This window comes from Myotis yumanensis, unplaced genomic scaffold, assembly GCF_028538775.1.
Source record: "Myotis yumanensis isolate MYYU_CA2020_CCGP unplaced genomic scaffold, mMyoYum1.0.hap1 SCAF_4, whole genome shotgun sequence".
Classification (NCBI taxonomy): Eukaryota; Metazoa; Chordata; class Mammalia; order Chiroptera; family Vespertilionidae; genus Myotis; species Myotis yumanensis.
Window position 1 is genome coordinate 12,777,657 of NW_027223755.1, and position 18,550 is coordinate 12,796,206.

At 39.3% G+C, this 18,550-nt stretch overlaps 1 protein-coding gene across 2 annotated transcripts in view; it reads left to right on the forward strand.

Annotated features, from left to right (window-relative positions):
- Positions 1-18,550, forward strand: part of MARCHF6 (membrane associated ring-CH-type finger 6) — a 68,647-nt gene that overhangs the window by 6,885 nt on the left and 43,212 nt on the right. For both annotated transcript variants that reach the window (XM_070411892.1, XM_070411893.1), the window contains exons 2-5: positions 11,877-11,973; positions 12,766-12,839; positions 15,829-15,972; positions 18,168-18,240. In XM_070411892.1, the coding sequence (XP_070267993.1) occupies positions 11,877-11,973; positions 12,766-12,839; positions 15,829-15,972; positions 18,168-18,240 (388 nt within the window). The remainder of the gene's footprint in view (positions 1-11,876; positions 11,974-12,765; positions 12,840-15,828; positions 15,973-18,167; positions 18,241-18,550) is intronic.

Here is an 18,550-nt window from a genome sequence, read left to right on the forward strand (position 1 = left end):
AAGGAGGCTTGACTTGGGGTGTGAACACACAATACAGTATAGAAAAGATGTATTATAGAATTGTACACCTGAAACCTATATAATTTTATTAACCAATGTCACCCCAGTAAATTCAATAAAGAATAAATAAAAAACAGAAAATGGTATAGCACCGTGGTCGGCAAACAGCGGCTCGCGAGCCACATGCGGTTCTTTGGCCCCTTGAGTGTGGCTCTTCCTAAGCCTTAGGAGTACCATAGTTAAGTTAATAACAGTGTACCTACCTATATAGTTTAAGTTTAAAAAATTTGCCTCTCAAAAGAAATTTCAATCGTTGTACTGTTGATATTTGGCTCTGTTGACTAATGAGTTTGCCGACCACTGGATAGCAGGATTGGGTTCTTCTGAAACTCCTGTTCTTGGCTTGCAGACTTTTTGTGTTATCCTTGTCTTCACATGGTTTTCCTTCTGTGTGTGTCTGTGTTCTAATCTCCTCTTTTTATAAAGGCACCAATCATATTGGGTCAGGACCCAACCTAATGACCTCATTTTTAAACTTAATTACCTCTCTTAAAGACCTTGTTTTCAAATACAGTCATTCTGAGGTATCAGGGTGTCAGGATTTCAACATAATGAATTTTTGTAGCGGTGGGAGAAACAACACAGTTCAGTCTAGACCTGGCAGCCACTGGTCTGTTTGTCTGTATAGTTTTTCCTCTTCCAGAATGTCATAAGTGGAACCATACAGTATGTAGCTTTTTTAGACTGGCTTCTTTTACTTAACAAAATGCTTTTGAGATTTATTCACATTGTTGCATGTATCAGTAGTTCATTCCTTTTTATTGCTTAGTGTTTTCTTATAGGGATGTGCCACAGTTTGTTTACCCATTCCCTAGGTGTAGAATGTTTGGGCCCTTTGTTTCCAGAATACACTGTATTCATACAGATTTTTGTGTTAACATACATTTTCATTTTACTAGGATAAATACCTAGGAATAGGATTGCTGGTTCCTATGCTAAGAGTATGTTTTTCTTTTTGTCATTTTAATAGGTATATAGTGTTGCCTACTATGATTAAAAGATTTTTATTGTGGTAAAATATACATAAGATTTACTATATGATCCATTTTAAGTGTATAATTCAGTGACATCAAATACAGTCACGTTGTACAGCCATCACCATTTTATTGTGATTTAATTTGCATTTCCCTAATGACTTCAGCAATTTTTCATTTCTGTACCTTTTGGTAAAGTATCTATTCAAATGTTTTTCTGATTTCTGGGAGGGGGTGGGGGAAGACTTTTCTTGTTAAGACCTCAATTAGTAAGCTGGACAAAAGACTTTAAAAGATAATTCACAAAGAGAGAATTTAGTAAAATGTGAAACTGTCCAGCTTCGTTAGTGATAAAACTGCTTTTTAAAAAAAATCCTCACCCTAGCCGGGCAGGTGTGGCTCAGCTGTTGAGCATCGACCCAGTAACCAATAGGTTGCAAGTTTGATTCCAGTTCCTGTCAGGGCACATGCTCGGCCTTGTGAGCTCAGTCCACAATAGGGGCCGTGCAGGAGGCAGCCGATCCATGATTCTCTCTCATCATTTATGTTTCTATCTCTCCCTCTCCCTAAAAAAATAAAATTAAAATAAAAACATAAAAACATAAAAAATCCTCACCTGAGGGGAGATTTTATATATATATATATATATATATATATATATATATTTTTTTTTTTTTAATTGATTTAAGAGAGACAGGAAGCAGGGAGAGAGAGAAACATCTTTTTATTTTTTTATTTTTTTTATTAAATTTTTATTGTTCAGATTACATTTGTTCCTCTTCCCCCCCCCATAACTCCCCTCCTTCCAGTTCCCACCCCACCCTCCGCCCTCACTCCCCACCCACTGTCCTCATCCATAGGTGCACGATTTTTGTCCAGTCTCTTCCCGAATCTCCCATTCCCCTTACCCCCCCCAAGAATAGTCAGTCCATTCCCTTTCTATGTCCCTGATTCATTATAATCACCAGTTCATTCTGTACATCAGATTATTTATTCACTTGATTCTTAGATTCACTTGTTGATAGATGCATGTTTGTTGTTCACAATTTGTATCTTTACCTTTTTCTTCTTCCTCTTCTTAAAGGATACCTTTCAGTATTTCGTATAATACTGGTTTAGTGGTGATGAACTCCTTTAGCTTTTCCTTGTCTGTGAAGCTCTTTATCTGACCTTCAGTTCTGAATGATAGCTTTGCTGGATAAAGTAATCTTGGTTGTAGGTTCTTGGTTGCTGGGGTCCAGCCCCATCGGGTCCAGGGGTTCCCAAAGGTGTGGACGGAGTCGGCGAAGAAGGTTTTACACAGAGACAGTGTTCAGAACTCTCTAGCTTTTCTTAGTCTCCGTGGATCTTCCCTGTGCCTGGCTGAGGCCACAGAGAGAGATCCCAAGGCAAGCTGAGCCTTTATTTTATAGTGAGTGGCAAACAAGGTAGTGGTTTCCAGTTACACAGTAAGTTACACTGTTGTAAGTTTTACTTATTTTTGTTCTTGTAAGTTTCATTTGTTTTTGTTCTTGTTGCACTTCCCTCAGCCCATTAGCTTCCCAAGTAAGATCTAGGGAGCTTTATACAAGGTCAAGCCTAATTATGCTAAGAGGACTGTGCTCTCTAAGCTGGGAATTGTTTATGACTTTGCCCACAGGTCAGTCCGAGGCTTAACCCTATATCAGTTCCCCACACTTGGTATTCAGCACTTTGAATATTTCTTGCCATTCCCTTCTGGCCTGCAAAGTTTCTGTTGAGAAATCAGCTGACAGTCGTATGGGTATTCCCTTGTAGGTAACTGACTGTCTTTCTCTTGCTGCTTTTAAGATTCTCTCTTTGTCTTTTGCTCTTGGCATTTTAATTATGATGTGTCTTGGTGTGGTCCTCTTTGGATTCCTTTTGTTTGGGGTTCTCTGCGCTTCTTGGACCTGTAAGTCCATTTCTTTCACCAGGTGGGGGAAGTTTTCTGCCATTATTTCTTGAAATAGGTTTTCAATATCTTGCTGTCTTTCATCTTCTGGCACCCCTATTATTCTGATGTTGGTACGCTTGAAACTGTCCCAGAGGCTCCTTACACTATCTTCACACTTTCGGATTCTTTTTTCATTTTGCTTTTCCAGTTGGGTGTTTTTTGTCAAATCTTTGGTTTGATTCTTGTGCTCCTCTGGTCTGCTATTTGGTATAATATTCTTTATTTCAGTCCGTGTATGCTTACTTTCTAATTTATCGTAGCATCGAGGGTCTCATTAGTTTTCGTGAGGCTCTGCACAAGTTTATAGCAAGCCCTCAAAATTGCGATTCTTAGCTCCATATCCTCCATTTCTGTCATGTTTTTTTGTCTCCGCATCTTTTATGCTTTCTTGGTGCACCCCCTTGTGGTCTTTGTGCGCAGTCTTGTTCTAGCCAAGCCTTAATTGTTGTAGTTAACACTAGAGGGATTTGACCACCAGGCCGACTGGCTGTTGGAATCAGCTGTGTGGAAAACTTCAGTCCTCTGGGGAGGCGCTAATCCAGCCTTTGCCTGAGGCGATCGGCAAATGGCTCTGCGCAGGGCCTGGGTGGGGCGGGCTCAACAGGGCGGGGGGAGGGAGCAGCTATGGCTGCTCTCAGTCCGTCTCCAGGGGCTCTGCCTCTCTGTCCCCACAACCGCTGCAAACCTCGGAGGGACCGTAGCCAGACAGTCCCGCTTCTCCCGTTTGAGTCTGGGTCCCTAGAGACTCACCCGGATCTGTAGCCCAGAGTCTGAGACTCACTCCTGATTGAAAACAACAACCGCGCCCTCAGCCACCAGCCCGCTTTGTGCGCGCACCGCCGCACCACCGTACCTTTATTTTTTTTAATTTTATTTTTTTCTTTATATTTTATTGATTTTTTACAGAGAGGAAGGGAGAGGGATAGAGAGCTAGAAACATCGATGAGAGAGACACATCTATCAGCTGCCTCCTGCACACCTCCCACCGGGGACGTGCCCACAACCAAGGCACATGCCCTTGACCGGAATCGAACCTGGGACCCCCCAGTCCGCAGGCCGACGCTCTATCCACTGAGCCAAACCGGTTAGGGCAACCACCGTACCTTTAAATTTTCCACACTGCGCCTCCTCTGGGCCTCGTAATGCTGTTGTTTTTCCTTCTAGTTGAAGAGTCTCTCCTCAGCCAGCCTTCCTGTGGTTCTGGGTGATGTCCGTTCCATCTTTTAGTTGTATTTTTAAAGTCGTTGTTCGAGGCAGCAAACTCCGGTGTTTACCTATGCCGCCATCTTGGTTTTTTCTCCGAGAGAAACATCTTTGTGAGAGAGAAACATCAATTGGTGGCCTCCTGTACCTGCCTGCCTTGACTGGGATTGAACCTTTTGGTGTATGGAAATATCAACTAACTGAACCATCCAACAAGGGTGAAAAAACTGCTTTTTAATTAGCTGCTGTATTACCTAGTTATTTTTATTCTTATTTCAATAGTGCAATGTATTTGGGGACATAAAATAAAGTTGGAGTAGATAGTAAAAATATAAAGAATACTGACACTAAATTGTGGGGAAAAAATTCAAGAAAACTTGATCACACAACCAGGGTGGTTGTGGAGGAAGTAAATAAAGTGGAAAGGAGCACTCTCTGGATTGGGGGTTAGGTTTAAATCCTCATTCCCTCATTAACGTGATTGATAACTTAGTTGGGTCTCAGTAATTGAAATAGAGTTAACTAATCTAAGTCTACTCTTAACTCAATCTTGGCTGATAGAGGTGATGTTAGGACCACATTTTTTCTTCTTTTTTGGTGGTGTTTGGATGGGGTACAGCAGCAGTTATTGTCTGAAGATTTTCTGTCTTGCTAGGTGGCCCCTTTCTTTCCTGGTCCTCTGGCTAGAGAGAGCAGGCTTTTTTAGGGGGGATATTTTCTGTCTGTTCTCATCGGTGTTTCTAGAATAGAAACACTAGCTTTTTCCACCTCCACCATCAGTCCAGGATATATGAAGCAAAACACAAACCCAGAGAACTAACTGGCACTGGGTCCCCAGTTCCCTTGCTGGTCTGCCTTCTCTTTACCTTTTAGAGTCTTCTTATGTTTGTTTTATTTATAACTAGATGCTCAGTGCACGGAATTTGTACATGGGTAGGGAAACCTAGGCCTGACTGCCAATCAGGGCCAATCTGTGGGATGAGCAGTGGGGCGATCAGGCGGGCCCCTGCTGACACCTGCTTTGCCTGGCCTGGCGCTGCCAGCTCGCCGGCCCTGCCCCTCACTGCTGCCACCGGTTGCCTCCCTCTCTGGGGTGATCGGTGCGGCAATCAGCGGGGTGATCTGGGGGGGCCCCCCCTGCTGGCACCTACCTTAGCTGGCCTGGGGCCTGTGGGCTGGGGGCAGCTCCTGTGTTGAGCGTCTGCCCGCTGGTGGTCAGTGCACTTCATAAATGACCAGTTGTTCCACCACTGTTTAGTTGATTTGCATATTAGGCTTTTATTATATAGGATATCCTGGGCTTTTAGCTGTACCTGGCAGGAAGAATAGGAAGAAGTATGTCTGTTTCATTTTGTTCTGGAGCCTTCAGTCCTCTCTCTTGTAGTCTTTACTGCCTCCTTCCCCTAGAGGTAACCACTATTCTGACTTCTAATGATATATCTTAGTCTTTCCTGTTTTTGAACTTTTTAAATGTGGATTTGTATAGTAGTTATTCTTTGTGTGATAAATCCAAATTGTTGTTTGTTATTTTAGTTGGTTTATTCTCATGCTATATAGTATTGTGTGAATGGTAGTTTCCACTTCAGAGGTATTATTGTGAATAGTGCTGCTATGAACAATCTTGTACATGTTTTTGAACATAACTATATAGGAAACTATTGATTTTAAAAGTAAGGTATTAGTAAAATAATACACAATATATACTATAGATATTACACATGTAAAATAAGGAAAGGACTTCTTTTTCCCAACCCTGACCCACCAAAGGTAGCAATAGTTTTATGTATCTTACAGAATAGATGTTTAGTTCTGCATATTTATGCGTTGTTTCAGATTTTTCTTCTGGAACTTGGAATGGCAGGAAGAAGCTTCCCTTCCTTCTAGATTACACACAGATTAGCTAAAGAAATTCAGCTTGCGGTATAGAGCAAGAGCAGGTGCAGCCTCTTTTCAGCAGCTTTTCCTAGCCTCTAGTTCCCTAATAAGGTGTGGAAATGCCCATGACACAGTCTAAGCAGGGCTCAGGGCCTGCTAAACAGCCGCATGTTTGCCTTACAAGTATTTTATAGCTAGGGCTTAGCACTATCCTATTTGATTTACACCAACAATCTTTGCCTTTCCATTTAGGGGAATATTTATATATAAAGTGCTCTTGAACAAAACTCAGTCACAACATGTGGGGGAAATATAGTTGATACTGCCAAAGAGATTTGTGATATTGTTCTTTAGAACAAATTCCATATTTGAGACACTTAGATTAAATGATTTTAAATTAGAATTGGGTTGTTGGTTGCGCAGAAATAGGCTTTTAGGAATGTTGAGACAGGTATTATTTAAACCTGATTCTGCTTTCTTCCCTGATGAAGATATAGCCAGTGAAAATTTTTATCACATTTTAAAAAACATGACCAGTGAAATAAGAAAATTCCTAACATGAATTGTCAAAATTCTGTGTGTTATATAAATCAAATGCTCAGCCCTCTTGCTAAAGAACTTCATTGATAAAATTGGACTTAGTAGTGTTAGTAAAATAAGAGTTCAGCTGTGATATTTGCAGATTGCATACTTAACCTTTGCTTATTTAAAAAAAGTTTTATGTAAAATTTCGTACACTTACAAAATAGACTAATTTAATAAACCTTCATTAACCAGCATGTAGATTCAACAGATTCAAGCATATGTCCAATAATTCTTTCACCTCACCGTCCTCTCCCCGCCTCCCCTCAGACTGGATTATTTTAAAGCAAATCTCAGACATGTTATCTTTTCATCTGTAAATACATATATATTCTAAGAAATAACTTCTTAAACATGTAATCACAATACCACTATCATACTGCTTATTGTCTTTATCCTCCGAGTTTTAAAATGACTGTCAATGTTGTTATTAGTCCATGATTACTGAATTCTGCTTGTAGTTCCTTCTAGCTTAGGATATAGATACAGCCTACTAGGGATGTATGATTGATCAGATTATTGTTTTAAAGTCTCTAGAATAATTCCCTTCTGGTTAAGCTTGATATACATAGTATGTTTTTATTTAGGGGTTGCCTATTTTCCATTTTGATATAATTTTGTTTTATAATTATGTAAAAGACTAGAGGCCTGGTGCACGAAAATTGTGCACTCATGGTGAGGGTGGGGGGAGGGTCCGTCAGCCCAGCCTGCACCCTCTCGCAGGCCGGGAGTCCTTGGGGGATGTTTGACTGACTGACATCCGTCAGACATCCTTAGAGTTGCCATGGAGGTGGGAGAGGCTTCTGCACTGACCACCAGGGGGCAGCTCCTGCATTGAGTGTCTGTCCCCTGGTGGTCAGTGCCCATCATAGTGACTGGTTGTTCTGCCATTCGGTCGATTTGCATATTAGCCTTTTATTATATAGGATTTCCGTGGTTCTAAAGCAAGGTGATTTAGATGTCTAATGTTCTCTTATCTTTCCTTTTATAGGCTCAATGGAGGTTTATGAAGCCCCTGACAAAATAATGAAAAATTTGTGTATGTGTGTATTTTGAGAGAATTATAGTTATTCTCTCATTTTTTCCCAAAGGTTTCAAGGGCCAAAAAATATTGGAACCACTAATATAGAGCGGTGGTTCTTGAACTTTTTTGGTTTCAGGATTTCTTTATATTCTTAAAAACATTAAGACTAAGAACTTTTCTTTTCCATATAAGAAAATAAAACAAAAAATTGGAAATGTTTATTAATTTACTTAACATATCTATTATGTGTTAATATAAACTTTTTTCATGAAAATAACTATTCTAAACCCAACATATTGGTGAGAAGAGTGGGTTTGTTTTATACTTGTAAATCTATTAAATGTCTGGTTTAATGGGAGGCAGCTGAATTTTTTTCATCTATGGCTTCAATCAGTTGTCTCATGTAGCATCTGGAATACTCCACTGTACATTGGCAAGACAATGACAGTAAAAGACAGACAATGTCTTACTGTTAAAATGGAAATAGTTTTGACCTTGCAGAGGCTGGTTGAGTCCCAGTTCTGGACTCAAGCAATGTCTGAGGGGCTTGATTTAGATTTATTGTGTTTGCTTATTCAGAAGGATTGAGTCTTATGAAAAATCGATGTCTCCTCTTATTCAAGTGTGTTCCTCAGTCCCCTTAAGTGGAGATTCAGAGTATCCACCCTCTTTCCTCCAAGCTGGCCACTGATGACCCTTGCCACAATTCCTTCCAACCTCTTGGGGCTGGATTGCCCTCATGGGGGCTGGTCCATATCAGAGGAGGAGCCCACCAGAAAATGGTTCACACCCATGTGGATATTGCTCTTAGTATAGTCCTTGAATCCTGCTGGCTATAGTGTGCCAACAAGGATAATCCCTGCTCTATCCCAATCCATTGATGCATTTGTGGTCGTTTACCATGTTTATGGAGGGCTATGTGGAGACTCAAATTCCAGTGACCACAGTGTCCTGCTGGCTTCCTTTGCACTGTGCTCTGCCTACAGGACACCCCTTGCTACACTGTCACTGCAGTGCTCTACTTCCTACATCCACAGTTGCCTGAGAGCTGGCTGGAGAAACAGGACAAGGGAACCGCTTGGCCCCATGTTTGACTGGCTCACCCACATTTGTACCCACCCCACCCTACATTGCCAATCTTGTAGTAGTAGCATGGGCCTATCGCTGAAGTTAACCCCTGGGCATCCAAATACTGTGGCTGGTTGGGTCATGTTGAGAATGGCTTTGAGTGCCTGTTCTGCTTCCACCTGGATAACTGATAATTCCAGACCTAATCCAAGCCCACAGGCACCAGCAGCTCTGGTGATGGAGCGTCCCATGGTCCTATCAGTTACTTCAGATGGAAGTCCGTAGTGCCTTATGGTGATCGGGAATCCAGGTAATAGGGGATCAGTTTCGGTTCCATAGAGGGAGCCCAATAATCAACTATCCCAATCAAGGAAGGTCAGCAGATGTGCAAATTACAATGGTGGAAAGCAATACTGGATTCCTTTGATATCCTGTAATTGGAATGAGTCCATTTTAAATCTTTGTTTAAAAAATATATTTTTATTGATTTCAGAGAGGGAGGGAGAGGATGAGAGAGATAGAAACATCAATGATAAGAGAGTCATTGTTGGCTGCCTCCTGCACACCCCACACTGGGGATCGAACTCACAACCCGGGCATATGCCCTGATTGGGAATCAAACTGTGACCTTTTGGTTCATAGGTCTAAGCTCAACCACTGAGCCACACCAGCCAGGCCACTTGAAATATTTTAAGGAAGAACGGCAAATCTGGTGCTGGCAGCTGGGGTAATTCCAGCTTCAGTGCAGGATATTGAATTTGGTGCAGTTAAATTGCCAAGCTTGGATTGCTGGCACGGGTCCATGGCTGAGGAGCCTTGGTCCCCATCCCCGCCCCCTGCCTCTGTGCTCTCCTGGCTCTTAGCAGTTTCTGGTGTTGAAGTGTGTACTTGGAGAAAATTAGAGTGCTCAAAGCAGGGCGCGAGCTGCCTGGATGCTGCCGCTAGGTATCCTGGAATGCGAGCATGGTTCTGTTTTGTTTTTTTTTTAAATATATTTTATTGATTTTTTACAGAGAGGAAAGGAGAGGGATAGAGAGTTAGAAACATCCATTAGCTGCCTCCTGCACACCCCCTACTGGGGATGTGCCCGCAACCAAGGTACATGCCCTTGACCGGAATCGAACCTGGGACTCTTCAGTCCACAGGCCGACGCTCTGGCCACTGAGCCAAACGGGTCAGGGCCATGGTTCTGTTTTTTGTGTCGGAACTTCGCGGAGGCTGATTAGATGGGATGCCTAGGATGTTTGTTCCTATTGCACCACTGAAGTTCAAAGTCTTAGTGCAGGACAGACCAGAGTGAAAGCTTTTTGCCAAGAATACTTTAAATAACAAGGATGCAGGTGAAAGAAAGTAAGAGGTTTGAAGAGATACAGATCTCGGGTAGTTTTGACTATAAATGATGCAAACAGCCAGCATTATTCCCGTGATCCACTGGCAGCTTCCAAGAAACCAAAGCCCATTAGGTGGTGGTAGCTGGGGTCTGGTTCCAAAGGTGAACTGAAAGGCACCGCAATGGAGTCTGCTATTTGACTTAGTCTAGACAACTCCACTGACTCCGGCAGGGACAGGATTGCCATGGGTGGCGATGTGTGGCATTTCACTTGCAGAGTAATTTGGCTGGCATATTGATAACCGAAGGAACTTGTGTGCTAACTATTTAGGTTATGTTGAGTGCTCAGTATCCCTCAACTTCGACAAGTGGCATTCCAGCCTATGCCAGCGGCTCTTTAAGTCCATTAGTGATGTGCTTGGATTGCAGTTATTCTGCATTAAGGACTTCCCTGTGTGAGTAGATCAAAAGGTTGCGTTAAATTCCTGCCCCTTGTACACGCTGCCTGTTGCCCCTCAGATTGCCCACTTGGGGTTGGCACTTGACCCCAGCAGATCCTAGAGAAGATGGTCTAAATGAAAGTTGCAACCAGGTTTTGGTTGGTGATCCTGCAGGAGGAGCATTGAGGAGTGAGTGAGAGCTTGAAGGATCTGTTGTGATTCCTTCTGTGTGATTACTTCTCCCTATATATCAGGCTACCCCTTTGGAGAAGAATAGATGTCTTCTCATGAGGGGTGGTCCAATGTTCCCAAGAGCTACTTGGGGTGATGGGAGGGTGAGGGATGACCTGCTGCTCTGTAACTGCGACCAGTAGCCCTGTGCCCCTGTGGCTTCTTACCGTAGCCTCTGGCTCGCCTCTCCCTGCCATCTTGGTCTTGGGGTATTCCTCCCTTACCCCCAATCGCATGTGCTCACTGGTGTCTTTCTCTCTCCACCTCTGGTAGAGTGAGGTAAAGCTAAAGGGAAGTCCCTGCTGCCACTGTTATTACTATGTTAAGTCCTTAGATACAGAGTGTAAACTGTTGATTTTATTTTGACTTTTAGTTTTATGGTGTTAGATCCTTTTTATATTCTTTTTTGTTGTTCTTGTCGATGACACTATTACAGATGTCTCCCATTCTCCCCCACCTCCTTTGCCTACCTCTATCCAGCCCCCACCACCCCTCCCCTGACCTTCACTACTCTGTTGTCTATGTGCATGGGCTGTGTGTTTATGTTCTTTAGCTACTCTCTTCACCTTCTTTTATCCAGTCCACTCCAAACTCCCTCCCCTTTGATCTCTGTGGACTTAACTTTAAACTGTTAGGACACTAATGGTGACTTGATATTGCATATTTCTACTTAGCATTTATTAAAAATTAGCAGTTTTAAATAAAAACTGTTACTTTTAAGTTTGGTATACTCACAGAGCGAAGAAACAATTGACCTTCTTATATGTTAGGGAATTTTTAAGGTTATATATATTTTCTAATCACAATTTTTTGGTTTTCCATGCTGTTGATTAATGTTTTACCAAGTGATAGGTTCTTGATTTAGCATGCAGTATTTTAATTTTTGGTGGTCTATTTAAAAAATATGGCTTTGTTGATTTGAAGAAGGGAGTGGGATAGAGGGATAGAGGGATAGAAACATCAGTGATGAGAGAGAATCATAGATCTGCTAACTTGGGCATGTGTGCTGACCAGGAATTGAATCGTGATATCCTGGTTCATAGGTTGACGCTCAACCACTGAGCCACACCTGCCGGGCATGTTATTTTTTTAAATTATAACTAAAGATAACTCAAGTTTTCCTTTTTATTAACAGACATATGTAGAGTGTGTCGATCAGAAGGAACACCTGAGAAACCTCTTTATCATCCTTGTGTATGTACTGGCAGTATTAAGTTTATCCATCAAGAATGGTGAGTAATCCTTCTAGAAAATCTTGTCTGAGCTTCAGTTTTGTCATCATATATAAGAGGGATTGTTTGAATGAACTTTCCTATAATTAAGTTATTTAAAATATTTTTTGTTGTGAAAATTTGGAAATTACCCATATTCCTTATTGCTATGCTATGTAATTTGGAATATTTCTTTCCAGGTATATGTGAGACCTGTTTATTTCTACCATGGAGGGCTTATTTTGTTCATTGGAAGTATTAAGGTTTTCTAGTTTTACCTGGCATGGTAATAGCTTACTTTATGAAATACTTTGTGCTAGGTAGTGCTCAGTGCTTTTCTCATTTAAGCCTTACAACAAAACCATGAGGAGGAGGAGTTGTTGTTATTATGCAGTTGAAGAAATGGAAGCATAGAAAGGTTAACTAACTAGTTCTATGTCACATAGTCAGGAAGTTAGTGACAGACCAGGATTCAGACCTAGCCCTCAGGATAACAGTATTATGATACCAGTATTAAAACTGGTGTTGATGTTTGGAGATTTTCTTATAATCAGTTAGCTTTGAGGATATTACAATTTAAATTAACCATTTTAATAGTAGGTATATTATATTGGTTTATCTTTACTGTTATTGTTCTCTACCTTAGAAGGCATATGTTATTAAAAGTTTGGAATATTTTAAATTTGAAATAGTCAAAATTGTAAAAGCTTTATGAAATGTAACATTTTAATAAAACAGAACATTAGTTTTTAATGAAACATTAAAGTTTCCTTGTTATAAATACTATACTTATGAGTGTATTTGTAATTGCAGCTTAGTTCAGTGGCTGAAACACAGTCGAAAAGAATACTGTGAATTATGCAAGCACAGATTTGCTTTCACACCAAGTAAGTTCTTTTAGAAGTTTTCACTGCATTTTTGGGTAGTAACTGGCCACATGAAAGTGTTTAATGATATTTTCAATTAGTTTTTCTTTGATAGTTATGGAAAGTATTGCTATAGCATTTTAGAAAATACTTTAAAAAAATACATGGCTGCTTTTAACATATGAGAGACATTGATTTAATTTGTGTTATATTTCTTTTTTATTGTGTGTTTTTTTTTTTAAATTATGGACAAGTTCAAATGTTTGCAAAGGTGTAATGAGTCCACTTGTACCATCAATCAGTTTGACCCATTTTCAAGTTATGGTCTTTACATGGCATTAATTGTGTTAAAGCAAATGCCATTATTTATAATTTTACCAGTACACATTTTAATATCTCTAAAAAGTAAGGATTCCTTTTTTAAAAAAACATAACTATAATAATATTAGTCACTCAGCAGAATTAATAATGATGCCTTGATTTTATCAAATATATCACTGTTCAAATTTGTGATATCTTTTGAGTTAAAAGTTTTAGGTTGGAATAGTAATGATAATAAAAACAAAGTTTTAACTTGCTTTTTAAAATGTTTTTTTAAGCTCAGTATTTTCTAAGCCTATAGTAAATATTTTGCAGGTCTTTAAAATTTCAATTACATTTTATAATTCTGTACCAGTTGATTGATGTTTAATATTGTTCATTGTAAACAATTAGAGCAGCGGTCACCAACCTTTCAGACCTCACGGACCACTGGTTGGCGACTGCTGAATTAGTGGACTATACTGGCAAATTATCAAGGATATGAGGCATGATTTTTATTCTGGGATCCTAATACATTGCCCTCTTCCCCCAAAGGTTTTTTTGTGTTTTAAGTTTTTTGTTTTTAAGTATCTTGAGCTGCAGAGTATAAATGCTGTGAATTAGTATTAGTTTTAATTCATTGGTTGATTCTTGTGTGTGCCCTGATCAGGGATTGAATCTGAAACCTTGGCATATTGGTTGGATGCTCTAACCCAGTGGTCGGCAGATCGCGGCTCGCGAGCCACATGTGGCTCTTTGGCCCCTTGAGTGTGGCTCTTCCACAAAATACCACCTGCAGGCACGCACATACAGTGCGATTGAAACTTCGTGGCCCATGTGCAGAAGTTGGTTTTTGGGCTGGGCGAGTCTATTTTGAAGAAGTGGTGTTAGAAGAAGTGGGGGTACGTTCGCTGAGGTCGACCCCTCAGATTGAGGACGCTTTTAGCAAAGGCCAGCTTAGGAGTACCCTAATTAAGTTAATAACAATGTACCTACCTATATAGTTTAAGTTTAAAATATTTGGCTCTCAAAAGAAATTTCAGTCGTTGTACTGTTGGTATTTGGCTCTGTTGACTAATGAGTTTGCCGAACACTGCTCTAACCAACTGAGCTATCCAGCCAGGGCCAGAGTACAATTTATTAAAGTCATTACGGTTTCACTTTTGGAGCTTTATATTCATTACCATCAAAATGTCAATTCTGTTGTTTTATAGTCTTTAAGTTTTTGTATGGCATAAAAATTCAACAGCTTAGCTATAGTAAACTGTAAGACTAAATAATTAAATATCGTTATGAAATTTGATTAGAAATACTTGTGAGCTTTTTTACTTTAAGGCACATAAATTTTCATTTTCATTTGACAGATGGCTGTATTCTTTGTCTTTCTCAAAAACTCTTTTTTACTGGTTTAATGACTTGTTATTATGTATCAAATATCAAATATCTTAAAGTAAGGATCTTTGTCGGTGTGTTGTAAAAAGTTGCTATTTGTTAATTATTTCTTAATGTTTGTAGATGGGAACAGTTTTGTTGTAGTGCTCTCATAAATTTTAGATATTTAAAAAAAACTTTATATATCATAATTCTTGTTTTGGCCTCACTGGAGAAAGAGGCATTCTACTTCTGTGTTCTTTTGAAGATACCTGTGGTGGAGCAGTGGTTTACATTGGAAATCTTTCTAAAGCATGGCACAACCTCTTCCTCTGAGTGTATTGAACAACATGTTACAGAAAGTTGGGAAGGCCTTAATTTACCATTTGCAGCGTTCAACTATTGTGCTAAAATTGAGAAATGGTTGGCTAACAAATGCCAGTTGTCTGTTTGCTTTACACAAAATGGACCTGCAGATTGTTATGCCTTTTTTTGAATGTTTTTATTGATTTTTTTAGAGGGAGAAGAAGAGAGAGGGACATAGAAACATAGCTCTGCTGCCTCTTGCACTTCCCCTATTGGGGATTGAGTTTGCAACCTGAGCATATACCCTGGAATCGAATTAGTGACCTCTTGGTGCATGGGATGACGCTCAGTTCACTGAGCCACACTGCCAGGGGCCAGCTTGTTGTGCCTTTTTAGTACTATTCTAAGGCTTGTGTTTGGAAGGAGGGTTTATTCTTTTTTTAAAAAATATATTTTTATTGATTTTAGAGAGGAAGGGAGAGGGATAGAGAGATAGAAACATCAATGATGAGTGAGAATAATTGATCGACTTCCTCCAGCACATCCCCTACTGGGGATCGAGCCTGCAACCCAGGCATGTGCCCTTGGCCGGAATCAAACCTGGGACCCTTCGGTCCGCAGGCCGACGTTCTATCCACTGAGCCAAACCGGCTATGGCAGGAGGGTTTATTCTTGATGAAGTCACTAGTTTCACCTTTTTCTCATGTTTGCTTTATCTGATCTTTTATAATCTGGGAAGCCAGATAATCATATTGTTTGAATGCTAAAATATGTGTAAATTAGCTTTTCATGAAGTTCATAGCTGTGAATGAGAGATGCAGACTTCTCTTGAATCTTTTTTTCTTCTCAGAGCTCTTTTTTTGTTGGCTTCTTAAATGTGCTATTATAAGTATTTGATTCATTTTTTATAGGAAAAATATTTGTATAATACAAATGTTGAAAGTTAAGATAACTTTACATGCCTATTTTATATTTATGAATTAGTCTACTTTTCAGTGTTCATGAAATTATATATAATTTTTTTCTGTAATAGTTTATTCCCCAGATATGCCTTCACGGCTTCCAATCCAAGATATATTTGCTGGACTGGTTACAAGTATTGGCACTGCAATACGATATTGGTTTCATTATACACTTGTGGCCTTTGCATGGTTGGGAGTTGTTCCTCTCACAGCATGTGAGTATTCATTCCTCTGTGGTTGGAGTTAATTAAACATTGCATAACTATTTAATATTATAGAGTAATATTAGATCATATTTTTGTTCGAATGATATTTAATTATTTGATATTATTATTTCATATATTAGTGAAGCCTCAGGAAACAGTTCACCTGAATTAAGAAGTATTTTTAAACACATCCGTTTCTTGAATGAATGTGGGGAAAAAAAATACAGCATACAGAGTCTAACTAATAATGAGAATTCATGAGAGAATTGAAAAAGCAAAGTCAATCTATAGTTGGAAGAAACTTGAATTTTATTTCTGAGAGTTAGTTAGAGCCTTCAAAGATTGTAAAAGATGGGTTCTCTTGAGATCCCCCCCCCCCCCCTTCTTTTAAAAGTCACTCACATATCAAATGATCCTGAATAATTAGGAGGCTTTCTTTCAAATACAGGAGGCTTTCAGTGAGGTTGGTATACTAACTCTTAATTGATACTTTTTGAGTTCTTCATTGTTCTTAAAGACATGGAGAGGGGTATATGGTGCCAGATGATATAGATACAATTTTTTGCAATCTTGAATGCAAACAAGATTTTTGAATAAATATAATTCATATTCTCATGTTTTCTTAACATAAGATAAACTTACTCATTTATGAAAATGAATATCTTGGGAGATATACCACATAGCAGATTAAGTACTGTAGAAGTGTGAATGAATTAGTGAACTAGAAGATTGAGCAAGGAGTTCTATAGGATGTAACTCAAAAAGACAAGAAGTTGAAAGTATGAGTGAGAGATGGAGGCTACATCAAGTTTTTTAGTACCTGTCTAATAAGTAGTTCCAGAAGGTAAAAAGATGATGCAAGAGGAAATGACAGACATCTTGTAGATTGAAAGAGAGCTGACCATGATAGAAGGAGACTCAAAAACCTAAATATATTCTAAAGTTTTCCAATTCTGAGCAGGGTGTTGTATAGATGTAACGCTTGCAGATTATCCTACAAAGTAATGAAAATCAGACTAACGTCACACTTAAAATCAGCAAATATTTTGCTGAAGCTAGAAGACAGCAGCAACTTGAAATTGAATGCTAGAAGGCACATTTCAAAATTTGACAAAATTTTTGAACCTAAAACCTACCCATAAATTATCAGATAGAAGGGCAATATACAGACATTTCAATAGATGCAAGGACTGAGAAAGTTTATTGCCTCAAACTATTTATGAAAAATGTGTTTGAGACTATACCTGCATAAAATGAGCAAGGAATCAAAGAGAAAGTTGTGAGCTACAGAGAAAAGAAGCAAGCAGGTCTTACAGCTAAATCGTAATTGTTAATCTACAGTAATTTTTAGGTAACAGCCTAGAACTAAAATTCTGGAAGATCTTAACAGGGAAGAAATTGTGAGGGGAGGATAGAAATGGGCGCTTTTTAAGTTGTCATATTTGTGGGAGATTATAGATGTGCTACATGAAGATAGGAAAATATAGTGTAACTATACATTAAAAATATAGGGTAACCAAATAGAGTGTAGGACTAGATTCACATTGGCATTGTTACCTGATTAACAGTAGAGGAGCCACCGCTGTTCATAGCATTGGAGCATGTACTCCATTGAAAACTTCTAATTTCAAAAGTGTGTACTCCCAAAACTGAAACCCTTTAATTTCATGAGCAGACTCAATTAATTTTAGAATTCTAGGTTAAAAAAATTCTCCATTTTGTAATTTTGGAGATATCTTTATTTTAGATTTTTTTCCTCTTTCAGACATCTAAGCTCATTCAATAAAAACAAGCAAGTGTAACCTAGAATCTAAACTTTAAACATTTTTGAGTAACTTTTACTCTTCATTATCACTATTTTTATGCTTGAACTATTAAAAATTTTTAAAAATTGATTGATTTTTAGAGGGAGAGAGAAAAAAAAACCGATCTGTTTTCCCACCCTTTTATGCATTCATTGGTTGATTCCTGTATGTGCCCTGACCTGGGATTGAACCCAGAGCCTTGACTCATTGGGATGATGCTACTCAGCCAGGGCCTTGACCATTTTAAAAAAGTTTAATATTTTGAGACTCATCCTTGCAAAGACTAAATGTGTATTTTAGTGGCATTCATGGTATTCCACTTTACCTCTGTTTAATTGAACAGCTGTGAGATTGATGATGAGAATTGTAACCATGTGCCCTTGTGCCCTCTTTCGGTAGGCCGCATCTACAAGTGCTTGTTTACTGGCTCTGTGAGCTCACTACTGACACTGCCACTGGACATGCTGTCCACGTGAGTATGAACCTTGTGACAGTGGAAGGCTGCATAATGGTGTTAGTTTTTCCCCACAAGTTTTTATTTTTTAAAATCCATAATCAAGGATATGTTCTTTGATTTTTAGAGAGAGGGGCAGGGAGAGAGAGAGAAAGAGAAAGAGATTGATGTGAGAGGGAAACATTGATTGGTTGCCTCCTGCATGTGGTTCAGGATCAAACCTGCAACCTAGGTATATGCCCTGACCAGGAATCGAACCCTTGACCTTTTATTTATTTTATTTTATTTTATTTTTTGAACCCTTGACCTTTAGCGTACGGGATGATGT